This window comes from Psammomys obesus, unplaced genomic scaffold, assembly GCF_907164565.1.
Source record: "Psammomys obesus unplaced genomic scaffold, mPsaObe1.curated_primary_1811, whole genome shotgun sequence".
Taxonomy (NCBI): Eukaryota; Metazoa; Chordata; class Mammalia; order Rodentia; family Muridae; genus Psammomys; species Psammomys obesus.
The window spans coordinates 1-21,026 of record NW_026591739.1 but is presented as its reverse complement, the minus strand read 5'-3'; the positions used below and the strand labels follow the sequence as shown (position 1 = coordinate 21,026).

At 46.6% G+C, this 21,026-nt stretch overlaps 2 protein-coding genes across 2 annotated transcripts; one reads left to right on the top strand and one right to left on the bottom strand.

Annotated features, from left to right (window-relative positions):
* Positions 1-338: 338 nt before the first annotated feature.
* Slc16a14 (solute carrier family 16 member 14) lies at positions 339-7,471 on the top strand (the record flags this gene model as incomplete). The annotated part of the gene is given in 2 exon segments (XM_055611915.1): positions 339-1,316; positions 6,473-7,471. Coding segments are annotated over 2 exon segments (1,130 nt in total), but the record flags the coding sequence as incomplete, so codon positions are not given.
* A 4,138-nt stretch (positions 7,472-11,609) lies between these two features.
* Fbxo36 (F-box protein 36) lies at positions 11,610-19,438 on the bottom strand (the record flags this gene model as incomplete). Its single annotated transcript, XM_055611916.1, has 2 exons — positions 11,610-12,119; positions 19,266-19,438. Coding segments are annotated over 2 exons (374 nt in total), but the record flags the coding sequence as incomplete, so codon positions are not given.
* Between the last annotated feature and the right edge of the window lie 1,588 nt (positions 19,439-21,026).

The window sequence follows — 21,026 nt, the reverse complement described above, 5'->3', positions numbered from 1 at the left end:
GCTAGGATTATGTACCTGTGGTGTCACTGTGACCAGTTTTACATGGCGCTGGGAATTTGTGCATGCTAGCGCAAGCACTGTGCCAACAGCTAGATCACTAGTCCTCTCTTCCTCTTTTCCCATATTTCCCAGCAGCCATGAGTTTTGCTCTGCCATGCCATGCCCCAAAGCATCAGGAACTAAGTTCTCTAAAATTGCTAACCAAAGTAAACGTTTCTTCTTTTGAAGCTGACTGCCTCAGGTGTTTTGCTATAATCTGGAAAACTGCCTCACACAGCAGGTGATCTTTATGTCCTATGAATTCTGATGGTGCCTCGGTGCTTCCTTCCCCCCTGCAGGCCTGGGCAGCGGGATGGTCTACTTGCCCGCAGTGGTCATGGTGGGAAGGTATTTTCAGAAGAGACGAGCCCTGGCCCAGGGCCTCAGCACCACAGGGACAGGATTTGGGACCTTCCTGATGACCGTGTTGCTGAAATACCTATGTGCAGAGTATGGCTGGCGGAATGCCATGTTCATTCAAGGTGCTGTGTCCTTGAACCTGTGTGTCTGTGGAGCGCTCATGAGGCCTCTCTCTCCTGGAAGGGTAGAAAGCTGCTCAGGACGGGAGGAGCCGAGTGCCCTCCCAACTCACTCGACTGAATCTGTGAAGTCAGGAGGACCACTGGGTGTGACTGAAGAACAGGAGAGAAGGCTTGGGAATGAGGAGACGGTCTGTGACCTTCAAACACAGGAGAGTCAAGGTCAAACCCGTCCCAGGAAGAACATGTGTGCCTTCCGGGTTCTGAAGACAGTGAGCCAACTTACTGTGCGGGTCCAGAGGGGCTTCAGGGATTGGTACTCGGGCTACTTTGGGACAGCCTCACTCTTTACCAACCACACATTTGTAGCCTTTATTTTCTGGGCTCTGTTCGCATATAGCAGCTTTGTCATCCCCTTCATCCACCTGCCGGAAATCGTCAGTTTGTATAACTTGTCGGACCAAAACGATGTGTTCCCTCTGACCTCGATCATAGCAATACTTCACATCTTGGGGAAGGTGATGCTGGGGGCCGTGGCTGACCTCCCCTGTATCAGCGTCTGGAACGTCTTCCTCATTGCTAACTTCACCCTCGTCCTCAGCATCTTCCTGCTGCCGTTGATGCACACCTATGCGAGCCTGGCTGTCATCTGCGCCATGATTGGGTTTTCTAGCGGGTATTTCTCCCTCATGCCCGTGGTGACAGAAGACCTGGTTGGCACTGAGCACTTGGCCAATGCCTATGGCATCATCATCTGTGCCAATGGCATCTCAGCCTTACTGGGACCACCATTTGCAGGTGAGTGCCCCAAGGCGCCCAGAGCTTAGCCTCCATGCAGGATGTGAGGTGGTCCGCACCCCACTTCCCAGTATCCAATGCCAGAGCTGGCCGTAGTGACAGGTGCTGCTGATGTCAGCACTCGGGAAATTTAAGTGGGAAAAACACTGCTAGTTAGAGGTCGGCCTACATTGTCTCAAAAAACAGAAAGGCTAGCCGTGGTAGTATGTACCTGTAATGCCAGCAGTAAGGGTATAGAGGCAGGAGGATTGTAATAAATTCCAGGCCAGCCCTAGCTACATAATGAGACCCTGTCTCAAGGGGCCTGTGAAATGACTGCAGGTAAAGGCGCTTGCCACCAGGCCTACTGAGCTGATGGTGAGTCCAATTCTCGGAAGCCACATGGTGGAAGGAAAGAACAGAATCTTGCAGATCGTCCTCTGACCCCCACATTCATGCTGTGGCACGGACCCATACACATACACACTAGATGAAAGTTTTTAAAAAAGAAGGAACCGAGAACAGGGCAGAGGATGAGTCGCAGCTGGTAGAGTCTTTGCCTGGCATGCGCAATGCCTGGCGTTCTACACCCAGCACTTCATACACTGGGTATGGCAGTGCCTGCCTGTGGTCCCAGCACTTGAGAGGCAGAGACAAGGTCAGGAGTCCAGGGTGATCCTTAGCCACATGAGACCCCATCTCAAAAGACAAAGCAAAACAAAGATCCATGTTTGAGTCTAGACTTATGTTTGTTGCCTGTTGCTTCTATAATAAGCTGCCATTAACATTATCTTACTGGACTCATGGCAGTCAGAGGTCTAGCCAAGAAAACTTGTGCCTCAAGTTCAGGGAGAAACCCTGCCTCAAAGGAACAGATGGAGAGAAAGAGAGGCACACACCCAGCATTGTCTTTCGACCTCCAAGTACTCAGAACACACATATGTACACAGGTGCACGCACTCGAGCACACACACATGTGTATGTTCACACAAACACACATAAATACACATCTTTCACATATACTTATAAAAATATATAGTTATGAGAGAACTTTCAGGCAGAGCATGTTGATGCAAGCCTGTTATCCTAGTACTTGTGGGGTGTGGGGGAGGGGGTTGGAAGTAGGAGCATCAGGAATTTAAAGCTAGCCTGAGCTACAAAAAAACTCACTACGACAACAGAAACAGTCAAAGAGAGAAGTCTGTGTGGGTGCCTAACTCACTGCTTTGGGGGCACCTGGCCAGATGTTGAGGGTGTAAAGGGCCTTTCCTCCTTTTGTTTGTTGCTTCCTCTCCTCCCACCCATTCGTACACTAAGGGTGAAGGACATTCACTGGCTGCCTGCATAATGTTTAGTTGACTCTCCAAGCCAAGAAACTAAAGTCATAATGAGATGCGGGCCCAGCGCTCATGCTCTGTGGGGTCAGGGTGCCTGGCAATGCGAACGACTAAATAAGCACATTTAATTCTTGCTAGACATCCCAAATGGCCTCAAATGCTGCCTAATGTGCTGCAAAGAAAATTACTTCTCCAGTTGCCTTTTTGTTTGGGGGGTGGGGGGGTAAATGGTTTCAGAAGCAAACATGTTTCTCATTTTTTCAGCAAGATTTCTAGTCCCATTTAAAAATCTGGTACAATTTAGTGCCACATTGGACATTCCTGTGATTCCATTTAGGGAAGACATGAAATTCAAGCCATTACACAGACATTTCAGCCATGGCATCAGACAACACCAACTTCAATCCAATCTATTTAGAGCATTGCTGGGTATTCATGTCACCTTAAAAGACATCATAGCAAGTAGGTAACTTTTCTAGATGTTTTCAGAATACTTTCTAGAAAAACCCAGCCAACCAGATTTGGCTGAGTATCTGCATGGCTCACCCTCATCGTTTTGTTTATTTGTTTTTTGAGACAGGGTTTCTCTGTGTAGCCTTGGCTATCCTAGACTCGCTTGGTAGACTAGGCTGGCCTTGAACTCACAGAGATCCACCTGCCTTCTGTCTCCCTGAGTGTTGGGATTACACCCGAGCACTACCTCACCCAGCTGCTCAAATCTAGCACTCTAACAGGCATTGTCAATGTTGTCCAAGAGCTGGAAGCAATTTAATTGATAAGAAAGACACCAAGCCTTCTCCTGGGGCGTGCTCAAATGAAAAGGGAGGGCAACAGAATAGGAAACCAGGTTTTACTTTGAAGCAAATGCTCTGAGTTAATGGATGAAGGGATTACCAAGGTCCCAGGAAATCAAAGAACAAAGATCACAACCAGGTGCGGTGGTGTGTGCCTGGTTGGGAGATCACTACTCATGAGTTCAAACAGCTGAGGATGTGGCACATAGGAAGAGAGCTTGCCTAACGAGCATGAGGCCCTCGTTGGTTCAGTCAGAAGTGTGGCAGTGGTAGGCCGGGGGCTTGGCTCAGTGATTAAGAGTGCATACTGCTCTTCCAGAGCCTTGGTTCTCAGCACCCACGTCAGGAGCTCACAGCCACTCCAGGCTCCAGAGAATCCACAGCTTCACACACACACACACACACAAATCAAGACAACTCCATTTTCCAGTCAGATGGAGTCTTGTGCTATGTCTGAAGTTGGGGTTACACAGTGGCAATACTAGTCCACTCTGCTTCCGGCACGGTGTTGAGACTAAGAGCTGTAGTTCTGGCTCTTAATTGCTTGGCCGCTTTAAGACTGAAGATTTACTCCACAAGGAGAGCAAAAGAACCAGAAATTTGAACACAGGGGTCTTCCCAGAGACTCATACTCCAACCAAGAACCATGCATAGAGATAACCTAGAACCCCAGCACAGATGTAGCCCATGGCAGTTCAGTGTCCAGGTGGGTTCCATAGTACTGGGAAGAGGGACTGCCTCTGACATAATCTGATTGGCCTACTCTTTGATCACCTCCCCCTGAGGGGGGAGCAGCCTTACCAGGCCACAGAATATGACAATGCAGCCACTCCTGATGAGACCTGATAGACTAAGATCAGAAGGTAGGAGAGGAGGACCTCCCCTATCAGTGGACTTGGGGAGGGGCATGCATGGGATTGGGAGGGGAGGAAGGAGGGGTTTATGGGGGGATACAAAGTGAATAAAGTATAATTAAGAACAAAAAAATAGAGTTAAAAAAGACTGAAGATTTAACTGTTAAAGGGACAGAGCCAGCTTCTGCTGGAGCTGAACAGAACAGAACTTCATTTATAGTTGTTCTGTTTTGCTGTGTTTTGGGTGGTGTTGGGTGGAACCCAGGGCCTCTTCCCATGATAAGGAAATAAGTGATCACCACTGGACTTTATCACCAGTCCTTTTGATTTTTTGTTTTCCTCTTGGGGACAGGGTCTCGCTGTGTGGCTCGGTCTTGCCAGGAATGCACTATGCAGACCAGCCCAGTCTCAAACCCACAGAGATCTGCCTTGCTTCTGCCTTCCAAGCGCCGGGAGTTTAGGGGGAGGAGATGAGAGATGTGGGTCAAGCTCGGCTCCTTTTCATTTTGAGACAGGGTCTCATTAAGTTGCGGAGGCTGACCCTGCGAGGACACTGCAGCGCTGGCGGGCCTTTCCTTCATACTCTTCCTGGAGCTGGGATGACAGACCTTGCCCCTAGGTCCTGCCCTGATCACTTTCAGATTACGGACCTTTGGACCTTCCTCTGCTCGGTGTTCTGGAGGATACCCTCGACTCTGCAGCATCTTCACTTACTTACGTTGCCCTCACCCATAGGGGTCCTCTTTCTGCTCGAATCACTGAGCAGAAGTCGGGGTGCCAAGATGTCAATGTCAGTGCCGCTTTCAGATTCTGAAGCTGAAATCATTGTTTTTGGATTATGCGCTTGATCTTGGTTTAGATTCCAGATGGAGATAAGGGCAGGACGTTTGCCTAAGCCACGTCTAAAGAATATGACCTTTAGCCAGGTCGTGGCGAACGCCTTTAATTCCGGCACTCAGGAGGCAGAGGCAGCAGGTCTGACCTACTGAGCTAGTTCTAGGACAGCCAGAGCTAGACACACACACACACACACACACACACCAACACAAACCCTTGTCTTGAAAAACCAAAACAGACAAAAAAAAAAAGGCCTTTGGTTATTGTTGTTGGTGGATTTTTGTTTGTTTGTTTGTTTGTTGTTTTGTTTTGAGGCAGGTTCTCCGGGGTAGCTCCATTTGGCCTTGTTATGACTAGGCAGAGGCTGGCCTCAAACTCACAGAGATCAGCTGCCTCTGCCACACCTGCCTTCTCTTTTGAAATCAAATAACACGTTTAACAGGGCTGATAAGATGGGTCAGTGGGTAACATGCTTGCCACTTGCCAACCAAGTCCGACATGCTGGATGACCTGAGTTCAATCCCTGGAGCCCCACAGAACGGTAGGAGGGGAGCACTTACTCCAAAGAGTTGTCCTGTGACCTCCACACACACACCTGGTACATGAATGCCACGCACAAAGGTACACTTACACAGAGATAAAAACGCAAATAGCAGCAGCCAGGCCTGGTGGCTCACTCCTAACGGGGAGGGGGATCTCTGTGAGTTCTAGGCCAGCCTGGTTTATGTAGTGTGTTCCAGGGCTACATAGTGAGGCCCTGTCTCAAGAACAATCAAAAACTAGCAATTAAAGAACAATAACTCAGCCAGGCCCGGTGGCACAGGCCTATAATCCCAGCACTCAGGGACACAGAGACAGGCAGATCTCTCTGAGTTTGAGGCCAGCCTGGTCTAGAAAGCAAGTCTAGGACAGTCAAGGATACACAGAGAAACCCTGTCTCGAGAAAACCAAAAGAGGGAGAGAGATAGAGACAGAAAGAATAATAAATCACAGTGAGTTGGAGGCCAGCCTTGAATATGTGAGATTTTTTTATCAAAAAAAAAAAAAAAAAAAAAAAAAAGGCTTGAATGCGGCCCATCTCTGTGGCCCAGGGCGGCCACATGTTCAGTGTGCTGGGTTCCATCCCTAGCGTCAGAAAGAAAAGTTAATAAATTTCTTTGGTGAGGTGGTGTTGGGGTCTGAACCTGGGCTCTCACATGTGCTAGGCAAATGTTCTACCACTGAGCTACATCCTCAGTGCAAACGCTTATTAAAAAAAAAAAAGTTTGAGGTAGCAATAAATGCCTGCTTTGTCTGTTTGAGTTTTGTCTTAAACTGTATTATACTGAATATATATATATTTTTTGTTTTCATAGGGTGGATCTTCGACATCACACAAAAGTACGACTTTTCCTTTTATGTGTGTGGTTTGCTTTACATGGTAGGAATAGTCTTTTTGCTCATTCAGCCGTGTATTCAGAGGATAGAACAGTCCAGAAGGAAGTACATAGAAGGTGCACATGCTTAGTGTCATGGACCTTTTCGTGTGGATTCCCTCCTCGTGCCTACCTCACCTGGCTGCTAGAGGGACGCTCTGTGTGGTAACTGGCGGTGTCTTGTGAATGCCATTGTCCTCACTTTGTCTGTCCTCGAATGGCCTCTCTGCAGAGGTGTTTTAGAGATGATGGTGTCTATAGCTTATGAAATAGTCGATACAGACACCCGTAGGAAAACTTTCGAGCCAGGCATGGTGGCAAACACCTGTAATCCCAGCTCTCGGTGGAGGTGGAAAGGTCAGAGGCTCAAGACTAGTCCCTGTTACCTAGTGAGTTCCAGGCCAGCCTGGGCTACATGAGACCCCGTCAAAAAACAAACAAAATAGACCCCACCTTCTCTTTTTCTTTCTCCTACTTTCTCTCCCCCCCTCTTCCTCTATTTCTCTCCATCCCTGCTCCCTCTTCCTCTCTCCTCCTCTCTCTCTCCTCTTGTCCACTGGGGCTAAGGTTTTACATACATAGACTGGAAATAAAGGCTTTGTAACTCAACCACTTCTTCATTAGGCAAAACCCAAGTGTCTATATTTCCACAAATGGTCCAGATGAATGGGCTTTGAACATGAGAATATGGGTTTCATAAATTAATTCTTACAAGGAGTTACTGGAATGCTGGTATCATTTCAAAAGCAATGTAGTCTGTGAGCTGCAGAGATGGTTAAGAGGTCTGGACTGGAGAGGACTGGAGTTCATCTCTCAGCACCTACATTTTGGTTCACAACCACCTATAACTGCAGTCCCAGGGGACCAGACACCCTCTTCTGGTCTCTTGTAGCCACTGCACTCATGTGGTGCACATATATGCACTCAGACAAAACATACATACACATGAAATATAAATTAAAAAAAAAAACTTAAAAAAAAAAAAGAAATACAAATTTGTACAATTTAAAAAAAAAGAAAACACACATAGTTTAGAAGCTGGGCATGGTGGCACATGCCTGTAATCCCAGCATTTGGGGGGCAGAGGCAGGCCAGCCTGCTCTACAAAGTGACTCCAGGACAGCCAAGGTTACACAGAGAAACCCTGTCTCGAAAAACAAAAACAAACAAAAAACACACAGTTTTTATTTTTGTGAAAGAATTCTGTAGCTAAGAAGTACAGTTTCTAACTCTTCCTTTAAGAAGTGACACTGGCCATCCTTTCTAACATTGAAGATGAGGTCAGCCCTATCCGCAACTCAACACAAATCCTTCCCATGTGTTCTATGATGTCCTTCGCGGCAGCTGTGTTTCTTAGTGCACTTGACTATCGAATTAAGGGCTATGAATCCGACGCTTTGATTCATACCACTGCCTTAGATTCAACCATCTTAGAGCCTGGTGTGGTGGCACACGCCATTGATCCTAGCACTTGAGAGGCGGATCACTGAGTTCTGTCTCAGGAAAGGGGGGGTAAAACCCACCATCTTTTTGGAGTTTCTCTTGCCCAGTAAATACGCTAGAGAGCTAGTTGTTGCCTGGGATCAGCCACCCTCTTCTGGACTCTCATTTGCACAACACCCCATTCACACACACACACACACACACACACACACACACACACACACAAATACCATTTTTTTTTTTTAAGAGTCAAGCTGTGAGGATCATAGCTGGATTGCCTTGTAGCTGACCATGTGCTCACACTGGGGTAGTGGTGCCAAACAGCTCAGCTCCGGTGCCTCTTGCCATATAGATGATTCACTTGTCTGGGCTTGGCACAGTTTTAAAAATAGTCCTCTTTGTAGGCTTCATACATGAAGACGTCCAATCTGGGACATCATAAAAACAAATACTCTTCCTTAGCTGAGATCTCTATTTTTCTAAAGCTAAACCATTTTCAGACTACAGACTGGAATGCTCCTCCCAGGATCATTTTGAAATCTCCGACTGCCTTACTTGTTTATACAGCCCTTTAAATGACTCGGATGTCTACTTTCTAGTATGGGGTTGTAGCTCAGCAATAAGAGTGTTGCCTAACACGTTCAAGACCCTAGGATCCACCTCCACACCGTAAAGCGAGGAACTTCTACTCACAATTTGCTCCTCCAACAAAATTGCCAGTGTCTTGGGTCAAATTTACCTAAAGTGAATCCACCCCATTCTCAATTATCTTTGGTAATTAGAGGCAGAATGCTAGCAACTGGAATTGCAGAACGCTCCCAAGGTCTAACTTGCAGGCAGAATTCAAGGAGCGCTTCCCAGATGTTAACAGGTAATTAAATGAACACTTTCTTTCTGCCTGGTCTCCATTGTCTCCTGCCCTAAGGACTAGTGGAAAGGTTGCTCTGTGAAACTACCCAGACAACACCAGTACTAAGCAAGCTGGCTCACAGAAAGGAGCCCCGAAGGCCCCACCAATGCACATACTTGCTATTACCTCCAATGACTTGAGCATTGCCTGGAAAGTAGATAGATAGTAATTTGCATGTCAGGCTCCATTTGGCTTAGCACGTTTGGGTTTTGTTTTGTTTTGTTTTGTTTTGTTTTGTTTTGTTTTGTTTTGTTTTGTTTTCAGACAAGGTCTCACTATGTAGACCAGGCTGGCCTTGAAATTATATAGAGACCTGCCTTTCTCTGCCTGCCTCTGCCTCCACCCCTGGCCAAAGACTTGTTTATTATCATCATATCTGTAGCACAACTTGATGTTTTAATAAAGGTAATATCAGCCAGAAATGGTGGTGCATACTTTTAATCCCAGCACTTGGGAGTCAGAGGCAGGCAGATCTCTGGGAGTTCGAGGCCAGCCTCTCCACGTAGTGAATTCCAGATCAGATAGGGCAACATAGTGAGAATCTGTCTCAAAAATAAATAAATTATAAGGATAACCTTTAAAGCTGAAGCAGTGATAATTGTTTTCATTTAAAAAAAGATACATACAATTAGGAACCATTAAACCACATGCTATGTATTTTGAAAACTTCATTACTTCGTTATTTTCATCGTCTGCAACCTCAGTTAACAGGAGGCGGTGTTAAGTGTGTCCAATGGTGCTACAGCCCATGATAAGGGATGCTTGTATTGCTGGCTGCGCATCAGAAACGGGAACTTTCCACCTATTGACCCAGCTGGAACTGCATCCGTGTTAGGCTGCTGGTGCTTCTCGCTGTGGACTCAGTATGCCTGAGGGTGCAGTGGCTTCTCCTGAATCAGAGGTCCCTGCAGGACTGAAACAAGTCCTGCTGGCAACGAACGGCTCCTATTCATACCTGCCGTGTTCTGAAGATACTCTCAAGGCTTAATTGTGTAATCATACCATATGCTTTATAGTTTGTTGTTTGTGTAACTGTGCTTTTTTTTTTTATTTACCTGCAACTAAATAAAGGTTGTTGTCTTAGGTGGTCAATAAGTTTTTGTATAAAACCGATATCTCTCCTTTTTTTTTTTTTTAACATATATGAGTGCTGAGATTACAGGCAGGCACCAATTGTTTTATACAGAACTACTGGAAAACTACTCTCTGTATATTTAAGAACAAAACATTTCAATCGGTTTTAGATATCTGTCTTCACTCAGTCATGTTCCTGCCATTTATTTGTTTGATTGACTGACTGAGACAGTTTCATTATGTAGCCTTTGGGTGGCCTTCAACTCCATATATGTACCTGCCTCTGCTTCCCAAGTTCTGTGTCTGCCTATGAACATCACACTGCATTCTGGTCAGGTACTATCTACAGAGCAGTTGGAGATGCTACTTGATTCTTTCAGCTAACTTCTTTTCCAATCACCAAGTGTGATCTGGACTTCTGTGGGCATGCTGAGGGAATTTTCCTTGTAGCCTTTTCAAATGGAAACCATAATTAACAATATACAACATGGAAAGACTTTTTAAATGATACTGAGTGCTGGAAAGATGGCGCAGCAGTCAAGAACACTGGCTGCTCTTCCAGAGGACCCAGATGATGGCTCACAACAGTCTGCAACTTGGGCTTTAAGGGATCAGACAGCCTCTTCTGGCTTCTGTGGGCACCAGGCATTTGAGTGGTTCACAGATTTACATATAGGCAAAACACCCATACACATACTATGAAAAGAAATCTGTATAAAAGCAAAAGTTCTGAGCTACCAGTTTAGAACTTTTTTCTGACTGCTTGTCAACTGAAAGATGTGGACCAGAAGTTCTGGGTTTTCAGTTCTCTCTTGGAACTCAAGTACACTGAGTAACAAGAGTGCCGCTAAGTCATCTCTCCAGCCTTCCCTGCCACATTTGTTCCCCCCCCCCATTTTTTTGGAGACAGGGTTTCTCTGTGTAGCCCTGGGACTCACTCTGTAGACCAAGCTGGCCTCGAAATCAGAGATCTGCCTGCCTCTACCACCACCACCACGCCCTACCTCTTTTTTAAGACAGGTCTTCAACCTGTTGTGTGACAGAGGAAGAGCATCCCTGGGCCACATGAACTGTTTGCACTGGTCACCCACTGTCTACACTCTTCAGATCCCTGCTGCAAAGTGCTGGCTGTCTGCATTCCCTTCAGAAAGCAGCGCTTTCCCTCGAAGAACTGGCAGCTTAAACAGTGGTACTCATCCTCTAAGTAAGAGCTGCCTAAACTCCAGGGCTGTCAGGGGATGTTTGTGTGGTAGATGACACCCCAGGCCCACAAGGACAGTGAATGGATAAAAACTCTGCTGGATGAAGTGAGGAGGCAGCTGTGCTCTCCTGGGGTGCCTCCCTTGGCACCTGCACCTCCCATTCCACAGAGAGATGCAGGTAAGACAACATCAGGGGAAAAAAAATCAAAAGTCAAGCGGCCATTTTGAATGCCTAGACAGAACAGACATTTAGCCAGCCATGTGTCGAGTTGGGGGTAGGGAGGGGGTGCCATGGATACAGTGTGCACTTGGCACGAAGGTCAGCACCTTATGAACTGGGCATGGCGGTGAATGCCTGGAATCCCAGCAGTGCAGAGGTGGAGGCAAGAGGGTTCAAAGTCATCCTCAAAGTCCAGCTTGGCATCCAAACAAAAACACAAGCCAGCTAGTATCTCTTTATTGTTAGTTCATACACAACAGGTACCTCTTTCCTCAGGGGAACAGGGGACGGGGAAGGTGGCGCGGCCTGAGCTTCCTGTCTCATCGCCCTTAGTACTTGGGCCATAGGATTGGCCTGAGCAGGACAGAAGAGGCTGCTCAAGCAAGGGACTGGGTGGATTTGCATGTGTGTGTGTGCAAAATCAGATTTGCAAGTGATTCCCGGAATAGCTTAACGTCAAAACCTGTTGTTCAACAGAGAGTGTGAGAGGTGGACGTGAGAGAAGCAGGCTGTGGCCCCTGCTGGTGAGAAGAGCCCCTAAATACTCTTCTGCTTCTCCTTCTGCTTTGCCTGCCTCTGCTTCTGCCTCTTCCGGCAGATCTGCCTCTGCAGCTGGATCTTGTTGGTGAAGAACATCTGTCTCCAGCCCACGTCCTTTGCCAGGGCCCGCATGTCGGGGGTGATGGTGTCACAGGCCGTCTGAACTATCTGCTCCCACAGTGGGTCGGACTTGCACAGCTGCGGGGCGGGAGAGCCAGGGGCAGGGTAAGACACGCCATCCACCAGCTCATGAACCACTATGAAACAAACCGCCGGCCATCTAGGAGGCGCGGCGTGACTTTGGGTGCCAGGAAGGTTTGGCCTTCAGAAACTGCTGTAGTCAGAGAAGAGGAAATGCAGCAGGATCTACAGACACCCAGAGAAGCAGTGGAGAAAAGCAAGTCCTGCACTCAGCTAAGATGTGAGACCTGGGGCTGGAGAGATGGCTCAGCGGGTCAGAGCACTGGCTGCTCTTCCAGAGGACCCAAGTTCAATCCCCAGCACCCCCACATGGCAGCTCACAACTGTCTGTAACTCCAGTTCCAGGGAATCCACACCCTCACACAGACACACATGCAGGTGAAACACCAGTGCACATATAAATTATATATGTATATGAAAAAGACGTGACTCCGGGGCTCAGCTGGTAGAGTATTAGTGCCTGCCTGCCATTCGTGAGGCAGAGGGTTCAGCCCCGGGCACTACATTAACTAGATGAGGAGGAGCTTGGGAGGGGAAGGCGGGAGGCTGGGAAGTTGAAGGTAGTAGCTTCTGCTAGCTGGTGAGGTGGAATGCTGGGCTGACCTAGTGAAGAACCTGAGACGGCTGCACTCAGCTGTACAGAGAATTGAGGCCAACCTGAACTAGTGAACCTGGTCCCCAAATCTGCATAAACAGCAACCGGGACAGCCATTACAAGTCACACAAGGCAAATTAAGCAGTGACACTGAATCATGGGTTTCATCCTGAAACATTTCTGAGGGTTTTGTTTTTAAACAGTCTCGCTATGTAGCCCTGGCTAAGCATAGAACTCACTATTAGGCCAGGCTGGCCTTGAACTCACGGAGATCTGCTGGCCTCTGCTCCTGAGTGCTGCGATTAAAAATGTGCCACAATCCTGACTTTTTTGTTTTGTGTTTTGTTGTTTTGTTTTTCGAGAAAGGGTTTCTCTGTGTAGCCTTAGCTATCCTGGAGCTCGCTCTGTAGACCAGGCTGGCCTCACGAAGATCCGCCTGCCTCTGCCTCCCGAGTGCTGGGGCTAAAGGCGGGCGCCACCACGCCAGGTGAAAATGCTTGGGTTTTTTGTTTTTGTTTTGTTTTTCTCTGTTGAGCACCCCAAACTTTGGGGCTCAGTTGCCAGGCGGTGAAAGCGAATCATAGGATTAGTACCCCCTGGAGGTGCTAAGCTAGAATTCCTGTATGAAGTTGACACGGGGATTTTAGAAAAGGCTTGAGTGGATTCAAGCTAAAACCTGTGTTTTTTTTTTTATAAACCAGGAAATGGTGCTCAGAACGAACAAGGAAGAATGTTTGCCTCAGGATGGGGAGCAGCTAGAACAAAGCCCAGTTCTCTGGCCTGGTGCTTGTTTAAAGGCGCCCCGCTGCTGTGCAAACATCTATCTGGGGAAACAGTTTCTCCCTGGAGCCCAGGGTGCCCACCGCTGAACCCAGAGTCTCGCAGGCGCTAAGCACAAGCCCTACCACTGAGCTCCATCCCCGGAGCAGAACAGTATGGTGTGGATCTTGCACTGGGTGAAGCAGCGCTCACTGTCATTCTCGACACCTGGGAAGCAGAAGCATGTGGGTCTCTATGAGTTCAAGGCCAGCCTGGTCTATATAGTGAGTTCCAAGACAGTCAGGGTTACATAGTAATACCCTGACTCAAGATAATGACACAGACAGTAAAACACATACTACCCACGCATTCTCTAGGTCCCCTCGGCACCCTCAAAGCCACATAGGGAGAGACCTGACAGCTGTGTGTTCACCTGCTCTCCTTGTCTGGAGTTGGGGATCCCCTTCAAAGGGAGTTTGTGGACTCAAGGAAAATAAACAAAATAAATGTCCCTGTGGGCTGGTGAGGTGGCTCAGCAGTGAAAATTGCTTCTCTAAAAAGTCCAAGGGCCAGCCAGGTGCTGTGGTGCATGCCTGTAATCCCAGCACTCAGGAAGGAAGAGGCAGGTAGATCTCTATGAGTTCAAGACCAGCCTGGTCTACAAAGCGAGTCCAGGGCAGCCAAGTCTACACAGAAAAGCCTGTCTCTAAACACACACACATGCACACACACAAAGTCCAAAGGCCTGAGTTTGATCCCTGGAATTTCTGACCTTTACATACATGCTATAGAACACCTACCTGCTCACATACATACCACACACACACACACACAAACACACACTTAAAAAAATTAAATCTGCTTCCTCAGCTAAAATGTGACAGTAGAGAGTGTTTTGTTTTGGTGGTGTGTGTTTGTTTGTGACAGTGTTTCACTAATAGCATTGGCTGTCCTAGAACTCACAGAGATCCTCCTGCCTGTCTCCCAGGTATGAGACACCACCCCAGCCATTTTGTTATGTTGTTTCTGAGGCAGATCTCATGTGCAAGAAAGCTTAGTGTCCTCAGTTCTTTCTTTCTTTCTTTTTCAAGTCAGGGTTTTTCTGTGTAGCCTTGGCTGTCCTGGACCTGCTTTGTACACCAGGCTGGCTGGAACTCACAGAGATCCACCTGCCTGTGCCCCCCAGAGTGCTGGAATTACAGGCGCCCAGCTTACCTCATTTCTAAACCACAAGGAATGTGGTCACTGTTGCTCCCAACCTGAGTCTCTGGCCTCTCTAAGTACACTGGAGGTTTCTTTGGGTCATTTCTGGTGCCTTGGCAGGGAAGGGGGTCGGGAGAGAGGATAGAAGGGAAGCAGGCACCCATGGAAGGCGGCTGCGTGGCTGTGCATCTCGGTGAACGTCCTTCAGCTCAGGGCCGGCCTTCCATCTGAGGTATAGAACCCTGCCTGACAGATGTAGAACTCTGTCTGTCTGGCATACAAGCCACCTGCAGGGTTGCTCTCTTGTGAGTCAAGCTCTGAGGAGGCTTCTTTGTTCATACGGAAAAATAAAGCCACTGAGCCCACCAGATCTTTAGTTGCTGCTATGATTACAGGTATGCATTAGCAACACCTGTGTGTATATGCTACTTGTGTGAAGTTTCCTCAGAGGGGAAAAGAGGGTGTTGTGTCTCCTGGAGCTGGAGTTAGAAGTAGTTGTGATCCACCTGACATGGACACTGGAAACCAAATTCAAGTCTTCTAGAAGGGCAGCAATCCCTCTTAATCACTGAGAAATCTTTATATCCTTGGAGCTGACCTAAGCTAGGTACTCTGCCAAGGTAGACATACCAACTTAAGTGAAGGGAGTCTTCAGTCTGACAGGAATAAAAGTCGAGGGAGGTAGGACATGCTAGTACATGTGACACATGGGGTCTTACCATGTAGCTCTAATTGGCCAGGGCTCACTGTGTAGACTCGGCTGCCCTCCGGCTCACAGGATCCTCTTGCCTCAGCCTCTCAAAGGCTGAAACGACAGATGTGAGCACCATAGCCACATCAATGTGCATGTTTAGTATATATGAAGCCCTGGCTTCAGCCCTAGTGAACATGGATGAACATGCACAAGTCTTTTAAATGGTGGGGGGAGTACAATACTTAAAAATCCAAGGAGCTGGCAAAATGGCTCAGTAGGTGAAGGCATTTACTACCAAGCGTGCTATCTTAAAATTCCCCTGAACCCACAAAGTAGAAAAAAAGAATCAATTTTCAGAGGCTGTCCACTGGCCTCTACACTAATACTGTGGCACAAAAGTGTGCATGAACATACATGCACACACACACAAAAAAAAAAAAAAATAGATAGATACACAGATAAACAAATAAATAAATGTAATTTTAAAAAAACTGAGGTAGACATGGTGGTGCATATCTTTAATCCTAGTACTCAGGAAAAAGATGCACACAGACTTCTGTGAGTTTGAGGTTGACCTGTCTACATAGCAAGTACCAGACCAACCAAAGCTACATAGTGTGACTGTCTCAAAAAAAAAAAAAAAAAATGCTGAGGCTGCAGCTCAGGTAGTGGAGTGCTTATCCAGTACACGGTTAGGTACAAGGTTCAATCCCCGGCACTGCATAAACTGGGTATGGTGGCACATGCCTGGAATCCCAGGACTTTGAAGGTCAGAAATTCAAGGTCACCCACAGTTACGTATCGACCTTTAAAAAGGGTTCGAGGGGAGGGGCTGGAAAGATGGCTCAGAGGTTAAGAGCACTGGCTGCTCTTCCAGAGTCCTGAGTTCAATTCCTAGCAACCACATGATAGCTCACAACATCAGTAATGAGATCTGGAGCCTTCTGGCTGCAGGCATACATGCAAGCAGAACACTATATTCATGATATCTGAGAGAGAGAGAATAAAGGGCTGAAGAGATGGTGAAGTAGGTAAAGGCACTTGCCATGCAAGCTTGGCAACCCAAGTTCAACCCCTAGAACCTACATAAAGATGGAAGATGAGAACTAACTCCACAGTGTTGTCCTCTGTCTCCATACACACATGATGGCATGTGTACCCACGCATACGCACAAACACACAACAAACATACGGACAGCCTGGCTCCAGAGCGCTGGGAATGTTATGCAGTGCAAGCTGGGCTGCAATAAAGGCAGAACAGTGAGAACGGGAGAAACAGAGTGGGCCTGAGAACTTGAAGGAAGTAGATGCCCAGCATGAGGACAGAGATCCCCAGTTGCTGCCAGTTCCTGCCAAGCCCTTGCAATGGCACAAGACAACAAATTCAGGCCCTGGCAGATGCTTTCACTAGGGCCCTACCAGTGGATTCTGATCACCTCAGCATCTTCTTTAAAGTATGAATACCTGGATTGGGCCTGGTGGTGCATACCTTTAATCCTAGCACTTTTGAGAAGCAGAGGTAAGGAGATCTCTATGAGTTCCAAGCCAGCGAAGGCTACATAATAATACCTTATCAAAATAAATAAACAAATTAATTAATTCATATAAAAAATAAGCTGGGCAGTTGGTGGTGCATGTCTTTAATCACAGCACTTCAGAGGCAGAGGCAGTCAGATCCCTGTGAGTTTGAGGCCAGCCTGGTCAACAGAGCTAGTTCCAGGACTCCCAAAGCTACACAGAGAAATCCTGTCTTGAAAATACCCTCCTCCAAAAAGTAATAAAATATTTTCAAAAGATGTATGCAAACAATAATTACTCATAGTACTTATTTCTCATCCTTCACATTTAGAAAATAAAAGTCAAGTCTAAAAAATGTAAGCTAGATGTGATGACACACCCTATAAGCCCAGTACTTGGGGTACTAAGGCAAGAGGATCATGCCTGTTCCACAGCAACTTAATTTATACTGGGATCTGGTCTCAGAAATAAAGAGAGGGGCAGAGAGATGGCTCAGTGGTTAAGAGCACCACCTCCGGAAGAACAGTACAGTTCCTATCACCCACATGGCAGTTCACAGCTGTCTGTATCTCCAGTTCCAGGGGACCCAACACCCTCATACAGAATTACATGAAGGCAAAATACCAGTGCACATAAACTAAATAAATAGAAATAAATAAATATTATGCATACTAATAAATTATAATACTGAAAATAAATTCTGATCATAAAGACAGCTTTACTGTATTATTGTGGGAAGAAAATGTTGACTCTGGCCGGGCATGGTGATACACACCTTTATTCCCAGCACTCAGGGAGATAAAGGCAGGCAGATCGATGTTTGAGGCCAGCCTTGTCTACAAAGTAAGTCCAGGACAGCCAAGGCTACACAGAGAAACCCTAAAAAAAAGATAGAGTTACCCACTTCTAAGAAGCAAAGCACAGGAACCACTTAGCACACAGTCCTTGTACCTTGCGTGACTGTTTCTATTCAAACCATATTATACTGCAGTCAACGGACTCTGTTTAGCTCTCTAATATATGATAGCATGTTCCTTGAGGGTGGGAATAATGTCATCTTGTTGTCTGGGTGCCTAGGACAGTGCATGTCATAGAGGCAGGAGTCAAAATGACTATAGAGATTAAACACAAATAAGCCAGGTGTGGTGGTTCACATCTATAATCCCAGAATTTGGAAGGCTGAGGCAGGAGAATTCCCATGAGTTCAAGGCCAGCCTGTACTACAGAAAGAGACAATATCAACTGTCTCAACAGAAAAATAAGTTTTCCATGGTGGCACAGGCCTATAATTCCAGTGCTTAGGAGGTAGAAACAAAAAGATTAGAAATTCAAAGCTAAGGAAAGCACGTGGCCCACATCCTAAATTCCAGAACTCAGGAGGCAGCGGCAGGCAAATCTCTGAGGCCACCTTAGTCTACAACATAAGTCCTAGGACAATCTAGGCTACACAGAGAAACACTGTCTTGAAAAACAAAAAAGAAAGCCAGGCATGCTGGTGCAAGCCTTTAATCCCAGCACTAAGGGAGGTAGAGGCAGATCTTTGTCAGTTTGAGGCCAGCCTGGTCTACAAAGCAAATCAGGACAGCCAAGGCTACACAGAGAAACCATCTCGAAAACTTAAAAAACAAACAAACAGGGCTGGAGAGATGGCTCAGAGGTTAAAAGCATTGCTTGCTCTTCCAGAGGTCCAGAGTTCAATTCCCAGCAACCACGTGGTGGCTCACAACCATCTACAATGAGATCTGGTGCCCTCTTCTCATGTTCAGGGTAACATGCACACAGAACATTGTATACATAATAAAATAAAAACACACTTAAAAAAACAAAAAACGAACAAACAATAACAACAAAAAGAAGAAATTATAATAGTAGTTGTTGTTGTTCAAGGTTAACATGTACTACATAAATCCTTACCTTGATAAATAGCTAGATGGATGGATAGATAGATAGATAGATAGATAGATAGATAGATAGATAGATAGACAGACAGATAAAAAACAAAACAGAGTGCCTAGAGAGGTGGCTCAGGAGGTAAGAGCACTGGCTGCTCTTGCTTAGTAGCTAGGTTTGGTTCCCAGCACCCACATAGCACGGTAATGCATAACTGCCTTTAGTTTTAGTTTCAGAGGAATAGATGCCCTCTTCTGTTTTCCAGGGACCCTGCATGCACATAGTACACATACATACATACATACATACATACATACATACATACATACATACATGCAGGCCAAACACCCACATATGATAGATGGAAAGAAAGAGAGAGAGAGACCAACACGCTAAATAATAAGAAACAAGAGAAATATGGATCCCAGGGTTAGCTCAGTGGGAGGGCTCCTGGTGCAGCCCACACGGCAACAGGGACTGTTACCTTTGCAAACCTGGTTGATGTCTGAGAGAGCCTGGAGATATCTTCCATGTCAAGATAGAAGATGATCTTCAGCAGCAGATTGTCAGAGAGCCGCTCCAGGTAGTCAAGTTTACCTTTGCACAGGTTGAAGACATAGTCTAATATCTTTGCACCAAATATTAGGGCGACTTGAACTGTAAGCCAAACCACAAACCACAGGTACCACATTCAGTAACACAACCACCATCATCAGTAAGAAACAAGCTTTGGGATATTATCATAGACCCAGCCATTCTTACTCTCACCAAGCTGCTTGTGGCACTAAGGGAGAGGGTTTTTTTTTGTTTGTTTGTTTTGTTTTGTTTTTTTTTTTTGGAGGCATTTGTTTGTTATCCTGTTGATAGGGTTGGCTTTCTGTCCTGGTGAAAAGGTCAGCTGGTGGGGGCTGGAGAGCTGGCTCAGAGGTTAAGAGCACTCACTGTTCTTCCAAAGGTCCGGGAGTTCAATTCCCAGCAACTACATGGTGGCTCATAATCATCTATAATGAGATCTGATGCTCTTTTCTGGCCTACTGGCTCACATGCAGGCAGAATACTGTATAAATAATAAATAAATAAATCTTTTTAAAAAATGGTAAGTTGATCACGAATACATGAGAACAAAGAGAACCCTGATGTACTTACTGGCTAGCAGTCCCCTCCCCCAGTGGCTAGACCAGCAACATCTTGAGGTTGGCATGGCTGGTGATGCTCACCCAGGCTAACAGCAAGCAAAGAGTCAGCTAGAGACAGGTGAGGGAGCGCTACCACCCCCCGATGCTGGGTGGACAGAGCAGAAAAAGAGCTGACCACCTCCTTGGTTGTGCAGGGAAGGGGGGGTGCTTGACCACCTCCTTGGTTGTGCAGGGAAGGGGGGGTTGCATAAAACGTAAAGGCCTTCCAGGGCTCCATCCTGAAGCCTGGACCTTACGGTGAGAAGGAGAAGAGCCCGGCCGGGTGTGTATAATCTCAGCACTCAGGAGGCAGAGGTGGGTGAGCCTCTTCAAATTCAAAGCCAGTTTGCTCGACACAGTGAGTTCCAGGCAAACCAGCGATGAATACTGAAATCATGTCTCAAAAAGAAAAAACAAAAAGAAAGGACTTGTGAGATGCTCAATAGGCAGAGGTTGCCAAGGCCAAGAACTTGAGTTTGATCCCCAGGACCCATATAGTTCGGAATTGAGAACTAAGTTCTGAGAATTATCCTCTGACTTCCGTGCTATGACAGACACACAAATAACATACATTCATTTATTCATTCAATCAATCATTCATACATACATACTGTCTTAGTCAGGGTTTTATTGCTGCAATGAAACACTATAACCAAAAAAACAAGTTGCGGAAGAAAGGGTTTATTTGACTTACACTTCCAGATCACAATCCATCATTGAAGGAAGTCAAGACAGGAATTCAAGCAGGGCTAAAACCTCGAGACAGGAGCTGAGGCAGAGGCTATCGAGGGTGTTGCTTCCTGGCTTGCTTCCCCTGGCTTGCTCAGCTGGCCTTCTTATAGAGCCCAGGACAACCTGCCCAGGGGTGACACCACCCACAATGGGCTGGGCCCTCCCCCAATGATCACTAATTGAGAAAATGCCTTACAGCTGGATCACATGGGGGCATGTCCTCAACTGAGGCGCCTTCCTTTCTAGTGATTCCAGCTTGTGTCACATTGACTCACAAAACAGCCAGTACATATACATACATACATACATACATACATACATACATACATACATACATA